At 39.1% G+C, this 19854-nt stretch overlaps 1 protein-coding gene across 1 annotated transcript; it reads right to left on the reverse strand.

The window, feature by feature from the left end:
• Nucleotides 1-4339: 4339 nt before the first annotated feature.
• Nucleotides 4340-15732, reverse strand: LOC141784523 (uncharacterized). Its single transcript, XM_074662362.1, has 13 exons — nucleotides 15493-15732; nucleotides 14866-15297; nucleotides 14691-14786; nucleotides 14386-14616; nucleotides 12854-13001; nucleotides 12707-12733; nucleotides 10652-11195; nucleotides 7326-7956; nucleotides 7151-7246; nucleotides 6829-7062; nucleotides 5121-5268; nucleotides 5011-5037; nucleotides 4340-4929 (listed from the first exon to the last, which is right to left on the reverse strand). The coding sequence occupies exons 1-13, from the start codon at nucleotides 15730-15732 to the stop codon at nucleotides 4340-4342; spliced, it is 3444 nt and encodes a 1147-aa protein (XP_074518463.1).
• Nucleotides 15733-19854: the final 4122 nt, after the last annotated feature.

Genomic DNA, 19854 nt, shown 5'->3' on the forward strand with positions numbered 1-19854 from the left:
ACACAGATGTAGCGTTGGCCTCAAGGTTTCATAAATGAGACCGGATCAAATGCATCATATGAGCAATACCTATTATGACCAGCAGGGGGACAGCCTCACAAGTAGTGCGTTAAGTTTCTTATCTGTCAAATGCAAAAATAGAATGATAGTCCGACGACATGGACACAAAAATTGCTCAAATTGGGCACTGATATAGCACAGGTCATGCAGTTAATCATATGGCAACAGTGGTGGAGGCTTCTAGATTACTGAGTACTACCTTTTCCTTCAGCTCTCCTGAATGAAAGTCATTCTAGAGCCACAAAATCTACTTTATCTTCACAATAAAGACTATGAAATGGAAAAATAATGTATAATCTTTTTATGAAATTAAAATTAATGTCTTATTTTTTTTATTTTTGAGAAATTTGCAAAAATTAAAAAAAGATAAAAGAAATTAAAATATTTGCAAAAAAAAAAAAGATTTTTAAATTTAATTTTTTATTTTTTTATTTTTTTATTTTTCAAAAAATCTTTAAATGTAAAAAAATGCAAACATTAAAAAATACAAATTAAAATCTGTAAACTTGCAAAAAGATTTCAAATAAATTTAAATAAATGATACATTTTTACTCAAAATTTTTGTGGTTTTATCTCATGTCTTTTTGTAGATGTAGTTATCTTCCCAGGGCTGTAGAACTTGAGGTTAGCCACAGGTGCATGGAAAGTTGGTGGGCTGTTGATGTTGTAGGAGGTGAAGCAGAGCGGTGGCAGGCTTTTTGACAGATGGGATGAAGATTTAGTTCAACTAAATGTTAAAACATGATTTTATTTAGTGTCAGTGTCTTTAATCATCAATACCCTCTGTAAGAAAATTAAAAAAATCTTAAGAAATTTTTTTTTTAAAGCTACAAGGAGCCACTGCAAAGGAGTCAAAGACCCTTGTTGTTAGGCTGACCTAGGTTTGACTCCAACCTCTAATTTGGGAAGGTGAAAAAAAACCAACAACCTTGTAAAAGAAAATTTATCATTAAAAAGAAACATAGCGTCATTGTAAGGCAACAGTGAAGGAGGCTTCTAGAATGCCATGTTCTAGAATGCTGGGGCATTTAAAGATAAAGTAGCTGAATTGTAGCAATGTTAATGTCAACTTGTCAATGTCAACTTTATTTCTATAGTGCAACAAGTTTTAAAGTTTAAAAAGTTTTAAAGTTTGCTTTCAAACACTTCAACGGAGACAGATGTAGTCAGTTTGAAGACGCCGATTTGAGATATTACTTTTTTATTACTGTAGATCTTGAATGAACAGAAATCTTGGTAAGAATTTATGTATATTTTATAAATAATATTTATAATATATTTCATTTTAAGTGCCTTTCAAACACCAAAGGACACTGTACCAGATAAGACAACAATAAAAACAATAAAACATGTTTAAAATTTCATAATTGGGATTTTATTATGATAAATAACGGTGCCACTGACTTCCACTGCTATGACTTCACATTAAAAGTTTTCAATTTTTGTCCAACCAAAGGCAGTGTGCCCCCAGAAATACAATGTTTGAAAGAAGTAAAGTTGTCTGACTTCCATATCCCGTGTTTCATCTTTGTTTGACATTAGCCACCTGGATGCTGCTAGCATAACACTTTAAATCTTAAGCTACAAAAAGAAAAGACTAGCATTGTGGACAGATGTACGGATCAGGATCAGATGCCTAAAAAAACAAGCACCGTGGTTCTGGTTGGTCAACTATGTTTCCATCGTTTGGTCTGACTGCCTTATAAGAGTGTTAGCTAAACTCAGCTAAAGCTAACAGTGACCTTCATAACTAAGATGTGCATTTTAAACGACCTGACTAAAAGGGTTTTTGTCTTTTAAACAACGTTAATATTCACAGGAGGATTGTACGGTAGCCAAGAACAGACAAACCTAACCAACCAACGACTGAAACTTCATGCTTCACTGATGAGGTGGATGGTGGATTTAAACCCATCTACATTCTCCACCTGGATGCCCTCCCTGCTGTTTCTCTCCACGGCTTTAGATAATGAGCCAGATTACACAGCGCCGTTGGAACCCCTGCTCTTTTTAACACGCTTCCCTCCTGCCATTGATAAGAGATTAGAACCAAGCAGATTAAAAAGATGGTCACGGGATAATCCGGTGGTCCTTTTTACGCAGCGCTCTAAATCTGCCGGGTCATCAAATGACGCCGCAGTGGGTCCAAAGCGGAGTCGAAATGATTTCAGTGTGGAGTCTGGTTAAAACAACACCCGTTTATTTTCAGTATAACAACAAGATTCTTTAACAACTTCTCCTAGGAAAAGGTGATAACAGGAAATGTCAAGAAAAGCCTCAAAAACCAAAATAAATTCAGCGTACGTCCATATTTATCATAAACAAGAATGACCTCTTCAACAATAAACCCGTCATACTCACTGAAGGATTGTTCATTTGAGCTGAACAATGCTCTGTTTTTAAACCCACAAGACAAGAAGCTTTTAATAGCAGCAGTTTACAATACATGAGTGCACTGGCAGAACAGATAGCAGTATCATTATAGTCCATCAGCACTACTGGAGCAACCAGAGGGCGGCGACGCACTGATAAGATGCTCTCACATGCCAGCAGATGATGTCATTTACTCCAGATTGGAGCGTTTCCCAAACCCAGAGGTGCCTGGAAAAATTTCTACATCAGAAATCACAACAAAAACATCTGCTGCAGCTGTGAGCTGATGTTTGGGAAGTGAAAGAAGAATTAAAAGAAAGGTTCACTTTCATTTTAGTGGATGTGTAAGTGTGTGTGTACCAGTGACCTCAACATGCGGTAGCTGCTGCTATGTAGGTCACTGTGCTTCCCAGAAAAGTCAGGTGACTGCCACGTTTAGTCCTCTGCTGCCCTCTAGTGGTAGAAAAATGTTCTGCAACATGAGTTCTTCAGCAAAATTCAAACCACAGTAGATTTTTATACTTGAATCGGGGTTAACTGAGTACTTGTTTCTGTACTGACTTGTTTTTTTTCTCCAATATCATCCCAGGATGTAAATTTGCAAAATAAAAACATACAATTTGATTTGATGTGAAACTTTTTGGGGTGGGGTCTACAGGAAAACTGAATTTTAAGTTTTACTGGAGTTTTTCTGCTCGATGTCAGTGTCTGTGTCTGCCTCAACCCCCCTTCCTCTGCCTGAATGTTGATGTTTTGGTTGTGCTGGGATGTTTCTGGGTGGAGTGTAGGGGTGGTTGCTTCAGCCAATCACAGAGCACCAAGTGACTTAGTGTGTTGATGATAGCGCATGGAAGAAGCTAATCAGAGCAGCTATGATAGCGAATGTAGCACGGAGGAAGAAAAACACAACCAAAGTGAAACAAAACTTCCTAAATGAGGTTGAAGCTTGGATCGACTTTCACTCGCTTTTGGAAACTCGGAGAGCAGCGTGTGACGAAGAGCGATTGGAGTTAGCTTCCTGCTAACCACGTATGAGTCAAATAGCCCTAATTAGCTTGTGCTAGCATACCAAATCGGATGCACGGCTCTAGAGTCTTTCCCACATAGAAATGTGATGCTACAGGTGGTTTCTGGGCTAGTCGGAGTGTTCGCATAGTCACAGTCAGAGGCTGTGGGTGTGGGCTGCTGCTGGCACTGAGCCAAGGAGGAGGAGCCTAGTTTGAATGATGTGTTTACAAACAGTTAACGAAAATTCCTGCATGCCCTACCTTTAAGATCACCTCTATGAATCCACCAAAGTGTGTTAGATCAGATTTAAGGTTTTTATTTCTTAGTGCTTATGAGAAACATGGCAGCAAAGACTATATAGAAAAAATTAAATCAGGATTTCAAAAATATATTTTGATTTTTTTTTTTAAGTAAAAATATCAGATGACTGTGTGAGAAAGTTTTCCTTCTTTAGATAAAGTTAAGTTTTTGAAATTCAATATATTTTGATGAGTGCCCTTGAAAGGGTAAAGAGTTGTTTTCAACTGCAGGAACTTTTCCCAAGAACTAGGTACTCTGTGAGGCACTTTGTGCTTTTATTGAACAGAAACAAAGTAAGAAAAGTTTCTTGTATTGAGATTTTGTTCTTTCTTTTTAAAAAAAGAAACTAAACAGAGACATTTTTCTTTCCTGGGGAAAGTTTCTGCAGTTGAAAAGATATTTAACCTTTTATCAGGCACTTTTCTGTTTTTTTCTTTCTTTTTTTGTGTGATACACAGAAGTGACCAAAAAGTTCTTGGCACAGTAAAGGGATAAAGTGCTACCAGGTGTACCACTCTGTCAAATCAGAGTCAGTGCCAAACAAATCGGGGAATTCGTCAACTTGAAAATGTGATATCATATTTTCGTTGACTTCTTTCTACTCAGTTTTTTTCTCAGCCTGTTCAAGGGCGCGAACGCGAGCGTATAACTCTTTTAAACTTTCCATGGAGGTCAGAACCAAGGGCTCTGACTTTTTGGCCTTGCTGCTCAGGTAGAAGTACGGGAAGAGTTTCTCTTTGAACACTTGTCGCGTAAAGGAGTGAATGTGCATCTTTCTCTCCACGTCATAAAATGAGACCCGGCCTTCGTTGTAGTCCAAGTACACTCCCACCTCTCGTGGTCTGGGGCACAGGTGAAGAGCTGAGTAGCGAGCACAGTGGACTTCATAATCCAGACCCCTCTTTCCGATGGCAAAGAAGCCGTTTTCTTCTTTCAGAGCCACCTTCCCGGTTCTGTTTGCGGATTCTGTGACGACTCCGACGTCCCAGTTGGTCCTCAGTCCCACTCTGACTTCCCAGTAATGACGCCCAGAGGAGAAGCCCTTCTTCCCCAGGATCATGGGACAGTTGGACCTCTCTGAATCATCAGATGATGAGAGGACTGCGTTTTTGAAGTACTTCAAACGTTTCCCGAATTCAGTCACGACCAGGCCGGATCCAGCAGTGTCAGGGTTGAAGATCACAGACTCTGAGTAAACACACTCAGGTTTAATCTTCACTAATGACTCACATCAGAAAGAAATTTAACTGGATGTGTTTACTATCTTACCTTTGTACTTTTTCATCCTGGTCATTTCTGTAAAAACGAAAACACAGTCCTGAGAAAGTCCTTCATAGATTTATTCAAAGATAAAAAAAAAGAGAGAGATGTATTCGTACCTTTTTCTGTCAGAGTCTTCAGGTCTGACAGAAAACCTTGGACAAGATGAGTCATGGCCCTCCTCACTGTCTGCACACACAGATCTGAGTAGACGCTGATCTTGGACCAGTTCTTGGTGACTGATGTGGCGCTCAGGGTCTGCAGAGTCTGGGATGATTCACACAACGCATGACAATGAGCAGCGCAAGACTTGTTTCAAACTATATTTACAGTCAAGTGTCTGCAGGGCTCATGTGGCCTGTTGGAAACATTAGCAAAGCTAGTTAGCTTTGCATCAATAGACTGCGGAGCTAGCGCGCAAAGCTAAACCTAAACTACATTATGGAGAAAAAAAACCTTGGAAGATCAATTAAGACTCACATAAGATCCCATAGGAGAAAATAAGATTAATGCTAGCTGGACTTAAAATAAGTGGCTATGAGCTTAGTTAGCCAGGATGCTAACTAAGAGCATTGGGCTAAAAAACTTCACCAATAGCTCAAGCTTTCTTTTTGAAGTAATAGAACACAAACGATGTAATAAAAATAAAGCTAGAAAAGTCTAAGTTCAGATTGATGCTAAGCTAGGCTAACCAAACTATAAACTTGACATTTCCCAAAAAAAGCTTGAGTTTGGTATCAATTTACTCGTCGTACTCTGATAAAGCAAGTGTAAAGATTAATTTTGTAAAATGTAAAACATAGCATTCAACAAAAACAAAAAACACCACTTTTGGGATATGGGTGACTTATATACCCACTGGTATCTCACATCTGACTTCCCATGCTGTTATGAAATTATCATGCTAAAACTCACTGGAGCAGGTAAGAAATATGTGCTGTGGAAGTGGACTCTGACTTCGATAGGTGGCTACTGTAACGTTAAAGCTATTTCTGTTTTGTAGCTTATTTAGCCAGGGAGCTAATTAAGCTCATGAGCCAACAATGGAGCCTGACAGTTGCTAATCACCGAGTAGGATTGTTTCCCTGTTGTTAATTCTACCCAAGGATGCCACTTTGGTTGTCAAAATTTGTGTCTCGGATTTATGCTAAGCTAGGCTAGCCAGACCACAAACTTCACATTTACAAAAACCACTTGAGTAGGGTATCAATCTACTTGTCATACTCTTGGAAAGCAAGTACACAGATTTATTTTGTAAAATGTAAAACATAGCACACATCAAAAACAAAAAAATACACTTTTTGGATTTGGGCGACTTATATACCCACCAGTAACTCACTTCTAGCTTCCCAGGCTGTGATGAAAATATCGTGCTAAAACTCACTGGAGCAGGTAAGATCTATGTGCTGGATGTGGACTCTGACTTCAATGAGTGGCTACTGTAATGTTAAAGCTATTTCTGTTTTGGAGCATATTTAGCCAGGAAGCTAACTGAGCTCATGAGCTAAATCCCTTATAGCTAGAGCCTATAGCTGGAGCCTGACAGTTGCCAATCATAGAGTAGGACTGTTTCCCTGTTGTCAATTCTATCCAAATATACCAATCTGGTTGTCAAAATTTGTGTCTTGGATTTATGCTAAGCTAGGCTAACCAGATCACAAACTTCACATTTACAAAAACCACTCGAGTAGGGTATCAATCTACTCGTCATACTCCTGGGAAGCAAGTTAGGTAGCCTATTTTGCAGAATTAAAAACTAATTTCTTGAAAAAAGCAGAAAAAGAATGTACCCACATCAAATGAAACATCAAATTAAGTGTTTCTAACCTGTAGGAGCTGGAAGTTGTCGTTACTTTGTGAAAGCTCCTCCAGCTCTGAGTGCTTCCTCCGCAGTTTGGCGATTTCCTCCTGAAGCTTTTCAACCATGGCGTTGTCTTTCTCTTGTGATTTTCTCAGCTTTTCCAGGATATTCGATGTTAGATGAGTTCTTGCTTCCTGTACACGCTCCATCAGAGTATTGAAGAGTGCTTCGCTGTCGGCTAGCTCTTGATTTGCCTTCTCCTGATACGAATACATCAGAGTCATCAGCGTAGAGAAATATTGAAGCCTGGTAAATGTGTACATCCTTTTTTTTTTTTGACGTACTTACTCTGCTCACTTCGGATGCAGCTGTGAATTCTTTTATCTTTTCCATCCTGTCTTCAATCATTAGTTTGATGTGTGCCATTTGGGTCCCAATCTTTTCCTGAAATATAAAGAGTTGAACAAGCAGTGAAACCATCATGCAAGTTTCATTTTATACTTTGCCAACTGGCGTTTCTCACTTTCTGCTGAGGCCCTTCTTCCTCCACCGGCGCCGTCTCGTGGTCTCTGTGGTCCGTCTCATTGCACAGCAGACAGATGCACACTTGGTCGTCTCTGCAGAAAAGCTCGAGCACCCTCTCGTGCTTCACGCACCTCCTCTTCCCCAGGTTCTCCACGGGGTCGATGAGCCTGTGTCTCATCAGGGAGGGCGCTCTCTGGTGGTGCTCCAGGTGGGTTTCACAGTACGACGTCCAGCAAACAAGACAAGACTTGAAGGCTTTGAATTTGACGTCTGTGCACACGTCACATTTCACCTGCCACGGCGCGTCGGCACTCTCAGACGCCTCGACTCTCCGTCTCTTGATTTGGGCGGAAATCTCCTCCATGGTTTCGTTTGTGGAGACTTCAGGCCTCCTGTAGAATCGCTTGTTGCACATGGGGCAGTGGCATATTTCACAGTGGTCCCACTGATCGCTGAGGCAGGCTTTACAGAAGTTGTGACCACATGGGGTGGTGACGGGGTCGCTAAAGACGTTCAGACAGATGGAGCACTGGAAGTGATCTTCTGGCAGTGAAGCAAGTACGCTGAGGGATGACATTGTGAAAGCTGTGGGAATAATCAATAAAAAATTGAAGTATTTAAAATCGAGTCTATTTAAAGCCACAAACAAAGCAACCCTGACCCGCCCGGTGACTCATGCTCACATGAATCAGCACGCTTATCCTGCACAGCCTTTGTAAAGTTATTTCTAAGTCAAACCAAGATGAAAAACAAAACAACAACATATAACAGGCATAAAATATTTAAAAATGGACTCACCTGACTTTTCCTTGTTATTGAGTCAAATTTGAAACCATACACTACTTTGAATAAAACCAAACAACACGACTGTTTCTTGTTTCTCCTCAAAGTGCTCATCTCAAGAGCAGAGCTGTGGGCACGCACGGCACCGTCTCTCATGGGCGTGGCTGAGTTACATCACATCAATGAAACGAAACTTAAACTGGAGTTTGAAAGGAGTCAGAAAAAAAGAGACTCTTTGTGAAACATTTATTTTCATGAATCATAAACACACTTCTCTTTCATCTTCATCATCAAACATCAAACATCAACATGCAGTCAGGAGAGAAGATAAATAAAACTGCAGCTCAGAGTGATCGTCTGTCTCTCCATGCACAGGAAGGAACATACTCTTCTTCTGTCTCAGATTTATATGATGGTCTACTGCTAACATGCTTTAATGATAAATATGATGAGTCATACATTTTACATTATGCATTATTTATACATGGGTTAATTTGGTGGTTTTTCCTTATTTTTAATAAAGTTTGTGAGCTAACTGATGCTAAATTTTGTTATATATTGATGTTTACAGCCAAGTAGTAGAATCAAAACTTTCTAAACATTGTTTAAATTAAGAACTTAAAGCCCCGTTTCCACTAAGTGGTCCAGTATGGATCAGTTCAGTATAGTTCAGGTGGGTTGATCCTGTTCCACAGCCAACCATACCCCACTAGGTGGCGTTTGGCCGTGTCAGCTACATAATAGCGTGACTCTAAAGCAGTGACACAGTGTACATCGCTAATGCTCTAATTTTATATTAATAATAATAATAATAGCAGTCATCATCATCATCATCATCATCATCATCATAATCTTAATAATTATGATTATTATTACTGTTATTATTATATTCATAATTATTACTGTTATTATCCTTTCATGTAATATGTATATATGTATATAACACAACTATTATTATCATCATAACTATCCGTGCAATCAACTCATTGTTCATATTTTATTTGTCAATGTCACTGTCCTGTCTTGTTGCACAATTTTTTTTAAAATAAATAATAGAAAAATAAAAATAAATAAAAACAAAAAAAAAACAATAAACAAAACAAAAGTTGAGACAAACTGAACTGAACCGCTCGGTGGAAATAGGGCTTTAGATATGCTAGTAAATGGCTTTTATAAACTTTCAAAAAAGCTAGCTAGCTGTATCCCGCTGCTAACAGTCATTATGCTATGCTAGCACAACTGTCTGAGAGTATAACCTTTTTAACTGAGAGTACACAGTTTTGATCTTAGTATAATTTCATGAAATAGTTGTAAGTATGCAGCTAAAGATACTCAAATATTCAGTTGAACTTCCAGGAAGAAGTTTCAGTTTGAGCTGATTCATGGCGCCCCCTGTGGACAAAGCAGTTTTTGCAGATTTTGTCTTGTACATGTGTGATGTCATTTCTAAGAGAGAGATTTGGCCACATGACAGATTTAAAAAAAAATCACAAATCTGAAAAATGGAGTTGCAGTGTCATAGTGATAAATTTGTAATTCATGAAAATGACGTCAGAGATATGTGACTTCTTCGTGCTCAAGTGGTAATTACAAGAATAAATCATAAATTTGACCAAAAAACAGTAAATGCTAGGGCTAAAATGATAAGCTATCATTGCAATTCGACCCTATTATGATTTCTGGGGTGCCAATTTGAATTGTGATTCTTCTATATTTATGGTTTTAGTGATTTTTAGTTTGCTTTTTTAACACCAGACCATGTGAAAAAGTTGATAATGATAAAGACGATAATGTCTACAAACAATATCAGGAGCCATATTTTCCTATAAAATGCACATCATGTGAGTCAGAGAGAAACATTTCGCCCTCTGCTGGAGAAAAGTGGTAACTTTTTCCAATCCTGTTTATAAACAAAGACTGAAATGAAGAATTTGAATTTGAAAAAAAAAATGAACAAAGAACCCCGATTTTGATATTGTCAAACAAAAAATCCCGATATATTGTTCATCAATTGTTTTTCTCATCCTAGTAAATACATTTAGAAAGGTTAAGTCCAAAATTTACTAGATTAAGGTCACAAATCTACAGAAGAAAGTCGTACATTTTGGGTAAAGAAAGTTGCTACTTTACGAGAATAAAGAACTAAATTTGAGATTATGGTCGTAAATTTAGAAAAAGTTATTTTTCAAGAAATAACTTTACGAAAAAGAAGTTGCAATGACAGGAAGCTTAAGTTATATGCTAATGTTAGCTAACCATGAGGCTAATTTTTGTCCATTATTGTAAGACGTAATTAAAAATGTACAAGTTCATTCACATCAATTAAGGCTGTTCTTGTAAATCTGGACATTAAAGCAAATAAACCTTCTTTTTTATAAATCTACAAGACTGAAGCCGTGAATTTAGGAGAATAAAGTGTTTAAAATCAGGGGTAAAGCTAATAGAAAAACAGAAAACATCACATTTAAAATGTCATTAAAGACTCTTTCACATCAACATCAGTCACTTCACCTCCAAACGTCAGCGCGTCATTGGCTCTGCTTGATCAGACTTTTCTCATTCATTGGACAGATAGAAATGGTGTCAGAGGCTTTGTCGCAGCAGTACAGGTAGAAAAAAGGCAGAATCTTCTCCGTGAACGTGTCTTTCAGCGTATAAATATGAGTCCGGTTCCTCACGTCGTAAAAAGACACCTGCCCCTCCTCGTAGTCCACGTACACGCCGACCCGCTTTGGTCTGGGGTTGAGAGGGAGCAGGATGGGTGGGGACGTGGACACGCGGTACCCCTGACCCTTCTTCATGGCCAGAGCCCAGTAGCCCTGCGTGGTGCTCACGGAGATCCGGCCCTTCCTGTTGACGGAGGACCGGGCTACACCCAGGTACCAGTCGTCCTTGTCCCCCACCTGGACCTCCCAGTAGTGCCTCCCTGAGGTGAAGCCTTCCCGGGCCAGGACGATGACGACGGTGTCGAAGCGATCAGGGTGGTCTGGGAGGTCCTGCCATGCGCCCAGGTGTCTCACCTGATGTCTGTCCTGAGAGAGCTGTAACCAGGGGTTGGCCGAGTCCGGGTCCAGGGTGATGTCCACTGCAGAAACACAAGATGTTAAATACATGTTTGTTTTTTTATCTTTAAGGAGATTTTTCTCGGACAAGTTGTTTGAAAGTAATTTGATAAATCAATTTGATCGGATTAACTCTACAAACAGGAAATACAGAAAAGGTTATCAACTTAAGCTTTCTTGATAAAACCTCTAATTTGAGCTTGAAACTTTGGAGTGGTTTGATTTTTTTCAAAAACATCTGGATCACTCTGATTCTCAAAGAAAGTGTATTTGAGTTTTTGGTTTGTGTTGTTTTTGGCGCCCCCTGTGGAAAAAAACAGTCTTTGCTCATTTTTGTTGCACAGTGAGCAGGTGTTGTCATTTTATGGGAGAGTTTTGGACAACTTTTCGATGAAAAACAATTTCAAAATTTTCAGAATAAAGTGATAGCATTACAAGACAGAAGTCGTAATTTGCAAGAATGAATTTGGAAATGTACAATTTTCTCACAAAATAATTAAATGAATAAATAAATAAATAAATAAATGAATAAATAAATAAATAAATAAATAAATAAATAATAATAATAATAATCATAATAATAATAATAATAAGATTAAAATAATACAAAAATAAAATAATAATAATAATAATAATGATAATAAAAATAATAGTAGTTAAAAAAAAAAAGAAAAATAAAATAATAATAGAAAAATAAAATTATAACAATTATAACAAAGAGGATGGACTTAAAAGTAGTGAGATAAATGATAAGAGAAACTTCAAAAAGAAAAACAGTAAAGCCAAAAGAAGATGAAGATAAAAATAAAATACGAAAGACAACATTACATAAAGGCCAGTTTGTAAAAGTGAGTTTTTAAAGTGGCTTTGAAGAAGCACCTTAAATTCAAACTGCTTTCACAAGATGAACTCTTAAATTCAAACTAAAAAAATATTTTATTGAAGATAGTAATTAAAAAAAAAACTTACAAAGTTAAATTCTTTACAAGAGTAAAGTCGCAAATCTACTAAAAAAGGTTGTAAATCAATAAAAATAAAGCCGTGAACTCAGGAGAACAAATTTGTGAGGTTAACTTACGAAATAACTTTAAGATTATCCAAAACATTTTTCACAAACTGAAAAAAACCCTCAAAGATCCACGATGAGGAACATTTATTACTTGATTCTGGTTTAACAAAGCAGACTTTGCTCATTTTTTCGTTCGTGTTGTTGTTGTAGTAGGTACAGTGTGAGTGTACTGTCATTTGTGTGAGAGAGTTTAGGTGAGAATAAGGATAGAAATATTTTTTAAATTTCCAGACTGAAGACCGTATTTCAGATATCTTTTAAAGAATCAAGTCAAATCCATGAAAATAAAGTCATAAATTTGGGAGAATAAAGTTTGACATTCTGCAAAATCTTTATGTAAAAGTTTGATTAAGTCCAGTTTTTCTTAAAGAAACTGACAAAATGAGAATGACTGAACACAGCTTTGATTAAAAGATAACCACTGTTTTCAGGACATCCTTTGAAATGAAATGGAAATTTTCTTACCTGTGTATTTGAGAATCTTTTTGATCTCTGTAAGAAAAACAAGAGAAAATTCAGCTTTTCAAACTGTCTAACTCTTAAATGATGTCCAAACTGACAGAAACATAAAGGAGTAATTCATGTGATTTGTGGAGTCAAAGAAAGTCTTACCACTGTCGGCCAGTTTCTCTATCATCTCATTCAATGTCGCCTCCAGTTTGGACACAGATCTCCGGATCATCCCCACACACGTGTCAGTGGGAACACTGGTCCCAGACCAGTCTTTGACAGCAGGAGGAGTGCTCAGAGCTGGGAAGTTCTACGATTGTATGAAGAACAAGAAAAAATGCAGGTGAGAATGAAACACAGCCTCTGATTGTGATATATTTTAGATTTAGTGCACTGGTGTTGCAGTGCAGGTAATCACAGGAAGAGGGCAGTGTTGTCACAAGAGTGAAATGAGCAGATGGAGGAAGAAAAGGCAGAGGAACTGGCCACTTTATTAGGTAGACTTTTGTCCTCAGAGAGTTTGGTCCACATTGACATGACAGCATCACACAGTTGCTGCAGATTTGTGGTCTGAACATCCATGATGAGAATCTCCCGTTCCACCACATCCCAAAGGTGCTCTATTGGATTGAGATCTGGGGACTGTGGAGGACATTTGAGTACAGGGAACTCATTGTCATGTTGAAGAAAGCAGTCTTTTTTTTTCTTTTTTTTTTCCCTTTTTTTATTTTTTCTTCTTTTTTTCTTTTTCTTCCTTTTTTCCTTTTTTCATTCTTATTTCTTCTTTTTTCTTTTTTCCTTTTTTCCTTTTTTTCTTTCTTTTTTCTTATTTTTTCCCTTTTTTTACTTTTTTCTTTTTTCTTCTTTTTTCTTTTTTCCCTTTTTTTACTTTTTAATTTTTTTCTTCTTGTTTTCATCTTTTCCTTCGTTTTTCTTCTTTTTTCTTGTTTCCCATTTTTTCTTCTTTCAACCCCCCCCCCCTTTTTTTTTCCTTTTTTTTCTTTTTTTCTTATTTTTTTTTCTGTGGACTTTAAACCATGCTCAGTTGGTACTAAGGGGCCCAAAGTGAGCCAAGAAAATATCCCCCACACCATTACACCAGCAGCAGCAGCCTGAAGCGTTGATACAAGGCAGGATGGATCCATGCTTTCATGTTGTTGAGGCCAAATTCTGACCCTACCATCTGAATGTGGAGCAGAAATCCAGACTCATCAGACCAGGCAACGTTTCTCCAATCTTCTATTGTCCAGTTTTGGTGTTGCTGTGTGAATTGTAGCCTCAGTTTCCTGTTCTTAGCTGACAGGAGGGTCACCCGGTGTGGTCTTCTGCTGCTGTAGCCCATCTGCCTCAAGGTTGGACGTGTTGTGTGTTCAGAGATGCTCTTCTGCAGACCTCCGTTGTAACCAGTGGTTATTTGAGTTACTGTTGCCTTTCTATCAGCTCCAACCAGTCTGTCCATTCTCCTCTGACCTCTGGCATCAACAAGGCATTTTGTCCCACAGAACTGCTGCTCACTGGATATTTTCTCTTTTTGGGACCATTCTCTGTAAACCCTAGAGATGGTTGTGGGTTAAAATCCCAGTAGATCAGCAGTTTCTGAAACACTCAGACCAACAACCATGCCTCGTTCAAAGTCCCTTACATCACCTTTCTTCTCCATGACTGTAATGATGTTATTAATTATCACCACTCACCTTGAGGAAGTGGATGTGGTCGGTCCGAGCCACGTGCTCCAGCTCCATGTTCCTCTTCTTTAACTCGGTGATCTCCTCCTCCAGCTCCGCGATGAGGCTCTCGGCCCACCTCTCTGCCTGCCTCTGCTTCTCCTCTATGGATAAAACCAGCTCCGCCTGGGTCCTCTGGATGGAGCGCACCAGATCGGAGAAGACCTGCACGCTTTCCTGAACCTCTCTCTGAGCACTCACCTAGAAACAAGAAAACACAAAACGTTTGAATCTTCCGTTTGGGGGGACTTTGCTTTGAGATTGTCTCGACTCACTTTGTTGAGTTCGACGGCGTGTTTGATGTCCTCCACTTTTTTCACTCTGTCCTGAATCATCTGCTGGACGTCGATCTCCGTCCTCTTCAGCTGAGCCTGAGGAAGACGAGAGACAAACGGGGGTTTTGTGATTGAGTCCACTGATGAGTGTTTTCACCAACAAACGCCGACTCACCTTCTTCTCCGACCACTCCCGCTCCACAGGTACGGTGTAGTGCGCCCTGTGGTCCGTCTCGGTACACAAAACGCACACACACGTCTGATCCTTCTTGCAGAACAGCTCCAGAAGCCGTTCGTGCTTGGGACACATCCTGTCCTCCATGTTGGCGACCGGCTCCATCAGCTTGTGCTTGGTGAACCGCGAGGAGTGCGACTTGAGGTGCTCCTCGCAGTACGACGTCAGACACACCAGGCAAGATTTGACCGCTTTGGGTCTACCGTCACCCAGGCAGACATCGCAAAGCACCTCCTCCCAGGACGGAGATGGGAGGAAGGAGGAAGGAGTGGAAGGAGCGGAGATGAGCGGGGAAGGAGGGGGCGAGGTTTGAGGAAGCAGAGGAGGTGGCGGTCTACGAGGTGCGACTTGAGGTGAGGATGGCGGTAAGGTCTCAGGCACTGCCATAGGAGGGATCAGCGCTGGTAACTCCTCCTTCTTCCTCCTCTCCTCTTCCTGCTCCTGCTTCTGATCTTTCTCCAAAAGCCTCTCCTCATCCTCCTTCTTCTTCCTCTCCATTGTCCACTTCTTCCCCTCCTCCTCTTCCTCCTCTTCTTCCTCGTTTAACTTCCCTTCCACGCTCTTCACCCTGATCTCCTTGAACTGCTCCGCGATCTCCCTCAGGACCGTGTTGATGCTGATGTCCGGTCGTTTGTAGAAGGACTTCTTGCACATGGGACACTGGTACAGGGGGCTGGTCTTCCAGTATCCCAGGATGCAGCTCTGGCAGAAGTTGTGTCCGCAGGGGATGGAGACGGGGTTGGTGAAGACGTCCAGACAGATGGAGCAGTGCACCTGCTCTTCAGAAAGGTTGCCAGTGGAGGCCATTCCTGCACGGCGGAGAGGCAGGGTCATTTTCAGCGCAAGCAAGCCGGCTCTGAACGGGGCATCAAACCTGCTGTGATATTGAGGTTGCTGGGGTTAGGTGGCGGGACTCGACTCGGGGTCTTTGTCATGCGAATGTACAGAGCATGATGGGACTCATTTATCAACATCAGGAAATAAAGTTCAGTCAATGAAATATTTGGTTCTTTTATTTTGAAATAAATGAGTCCATGCTCATCTCATGCTTTTCTCTTGTGGAAGTGTTGTCTCGTCTGTTGGAAATCCTGTTCATTTCACTTTTTAAGCCGTCACATTTGTAAGGAGTACGTGGGTCGCCCTAATGAAATATTTGCCAAATCTTCTCTCCCAATTCCCAACAACTGATTCTGCCACACTGGATTAAGCTAAGAAAAATAAAAAGTTTGTTCGTAAGTTAAATTTACTGAAATGTCTGAGTTTTCAGTGTTGAAACTGATGATTTCTGAGTAGATTTAACTTTTGTTACTGTTTAAGTAAGAACAACTTAAAATCATTAGTTTGTGACTGTGTTTTGTAACCGTGAGTGAGGAGGGGACGCAGTCGATTCGAGACTGACTGTGTCAAAAATGAATGAATATATCTTCTTACATTTTCAAAATTGGCCTAAATAGCATGATAGCTCAGTCAGTGCCATGAAGCACAGACCACCAGTCAGCGCCGTGGGGCTCAGACAACCTGTGCCTCCCGAAGAACAATATTTCAATGAACAGCAGGGTCTCATATCTACTGCCTTACCTCCTCACTCACGGTTACTAAAGTTATGAAATTAGAGCTGATTTTTGTTGTGACGGCGTTTGTAACCATGAGTGAAGGGGGAACGCTGTGGATATGAGACCCAGCTGTTCTTTAAAATGTTATTTAATTTAGTTGTTCTGATCTGCTTCAATTTTTTATTGTTACATTTACTGAATCATAAGACAAATTTATCAACATCACATCTTTCAGTTTTGAGTAAGGTCAACTTATTATGTTTTACAGTGATATGCAACATTTTTTAACATTACTTAATATTTTAATTAAGATCAAACAAGCATCAGGTTTATTTGATTAAAGACATTCAGTAGAATGATTTTCCATAATAATCGTAACTACTTAAAATGTTGAGTTAAATTAACTTGTTTCATTACTTAAGTTTTTAAGGTAACCAGTTTACAAGCATTTTTCAAGTAAACTCAACTTATCAGGGTTTACACCAAGGGCGTAGGTTTGCATAGGGACGGTAGGGACATAACACTACCAACTTTTCAGGAGGCACAAATTGTCCCCACCAAATTTTAAGCAACTTTTTGCATTATATAATGAGTTCAGTTATATAGGGAATTTAGATTGTGTTCCCATATGTTGTAAGGATAGAATTGACGCTTCCGTTATTAAGTGAATTATTTTCATAATGTTCAGACTTAAATTTACCCCTTTTCACTCGCTGAATGTGCCGGTCCATTTTTTTTCCTCAAACGCACGTTAGGTTGGCTATGGACTCCGCCCACGACACACACACACACACACACACACACACACGCACACACACACGCACACGCACACACACACGCACACTCACTCAGCCCCGACAGAAATACGTGGTGACAACATGCCGCCTCCTTCGAAGAGGAGGGATATTTGAAGTTTTTTCGGACAGCAGCAGCCACTGTAAGTAATGTAAAAAGACGTCCATGGGGAACACACCACTTAATTTGATACTGAAAGTCCAACCTGCATCAGAGTTAGCATACTGCGCATGCGCAGTACTCTCTGTAGAGCCGACTCCTTTCTTTGAGAGGCAAGCGCAAACAAAGTCTTCGTCAGTTCAGAGGTCAGTACAGCCACACAGCGCTGTCTGGAGTGACACAGACTGCAGCAGATCATCGATATCTAACCAGGAGCGGACTATGATGGAATATTGGTGAAAAACACAAGTTTTTGGACGATTAATGCAGTTTTAGGAGCGGTGCTGTCTATAAGTTTGGATGTGCTTGTGGACAAAAGCAGTAGTGTTTTACCTGAAGGAAGGCTTCATTTTTATTTATTTTTGTTATTCTCTAAGACGTTTTTTCAGTTATATTTAATTTATTTATAAGACAGACAATGTTGAGTGGTCTTAAGACAAATGTTTTGTTTTTTTTTTTTTTTTTTGCATTCAGTTAAGAGATTATTAACAAGTTTGTATTGTGTATGTTAATATAATTTTAAGTTATATCAAATATTGCAATTTAAATTTGCTAATAAAATCCGAACATTTATTCTGGAAGTTTTCAAAATTTTTCTTTAGTAGTCTTTGAAAATAAAGGTTTGAATCGAAAGGTGTATCAGGTGAACCAATACACATGAAAGTTAGTATAAGTCAATATAGATTTATTTTGCATTGATTATTTAGCCTACCAATTAATTAGGTTCATATTAGTGAGAAATGTAGCCCTGACCCCTGTTCACCCAATCTGTTTGGTCTTATTAATGTCCCGTCCCCAGCAAAAAGTGTTGCATGCAGGTTATGCTGTTATATTGTCCCTACCAATGTTGAGACCAAACCTACGCCCTTGGTTTACAGTTTACAGACTCTTGTTTGAGGGATTAGATAAGAGCATATTCAGGATTGTCCGACCATGCCATTGTGCACAATGTAATTCATGACTAAACCAATCTAAAAAAAGGAGACTCATACATCAGTGTTAAACTTAAAGAGTCTTAATCTGAAATAAAAGCATTAATGTTTTAAAGTTTTCCCCATTGTTGCTCTGCTTGTTTGACCTAAATTTTTTTGAACCTGGAGAAAAAATAAATCTGCTGCACTCTCCTGCTAATGCATGCTACCAAATGTGTTTTCACACCTTGACATTTTGACACCGGACTTGCAAATCAAGCTAAATATATCACGCTTGATTGTATTAGCAAGGATTAGCTTGTAACTTGTAACACAGAAGCCTCCTGTTTTGCTTGAGGCTTTTTTTTTCAAACAACACACAAAAAGTGCTTTTTGCAGTAGAACCTGTGAACTATGAAGTCTATTTTTAAGTGCTTCTCTTTTCCAGAACAGTAACCCTGTCATGATTTGCTTTCGTTTTTCGAGTCTGAATAAAATGACGGCTACAAAAATCTCTGAAAAATTCACAAACTACAAGCCAACACTTCCCCAAGAGACGTAAAAAGAAGCAGATGTGATATTAAAAATGGAAATGCATGAGAGAATGAGTAGCCAGATGAAAAGCAGAGTTATAGGGGGACTCACCAGAGAGCAGCTGCCTGAAGGCTCTGCGGTACACTGACACATGAGACGGGCTGCCACCTCCAGCTCCCCCCAGACCCAAAATATACACCCCCCCCTCCCTTTGTACCCTAGATACAAATTTATACTGGCCTGTCAAGGCCTGTAGAGGTGCATGAGGAAGAATTAACCCTCTTAATACAGGTGGGAACAACAAAACACGTCATTGAAGTAGCTTTGAAGTGCTACAGGGTGGTACGCTTCAAGCTGGATGTGCTGTTCTGTCTGACTGTTGTTTAGTGGCTAAAACTTGAGTTTAGTGTCAATTACATTTTGTCATTTGCAAATTCAACATCAAAAGAGTTTGAATTGATTGTATTGCAGGGCTGTTTTTGTAAACTTTAAGGTGTTTTTGATATTTTGTATTAATCCACCAGGGGGTGCCAATGATTTACTTGATGCTTTTTGACCTGATTTAGAAAGAAATCAATTTTATCAAATTATTAACTGTAAATTTAACCAGAGCTCAAATAATTGACATCAACACTGAAAAAAAGAAAATACAATCTAATTGCACAGGTTAGCTTAGCTTAGCCCAACATAAAGTCAATTTCCAACAAATTTTGATTTCTGACAAACCCATTTAGCACAAATTCTGTCAAAATACTTGAGTTTAGTCAGCAATTACTGTCCAAAATGAAGCTAGGCTAGCTAGCTTAATTTTACTAGCTAGCTAGCTTAATTTTTGACCTGTTTAAAAAAGAAATAATTTCTATCAAATCATTCACTGTAAGTTTGTTTTGGAGGCTAAAAACCATAGCCCCCCACGCCCCATTTTGGCATCAACACTGAAAAAAGGAATTACAATGTTATAGCACTGGTTAGCTTTA

This window comes from Halichoeres trimaculatus, unplaced genomic scaffold (genome assembly GCF_033239565.1).
Source record: "Halichoeres trimaculatus isolate MK-OKI-2021-1 unplaced genomic scaffold, fHalTri1.1 fHalTri1_scaffold_22, whole genome shotgun sequence".
In the NCBI taxonomy this organism is placed as follows: Eukaryota; Metazoa; Chordata; class Actinopteri; order Labriformes; family Labridae; genus Halichoeres; species Halichoeres trimaculatus.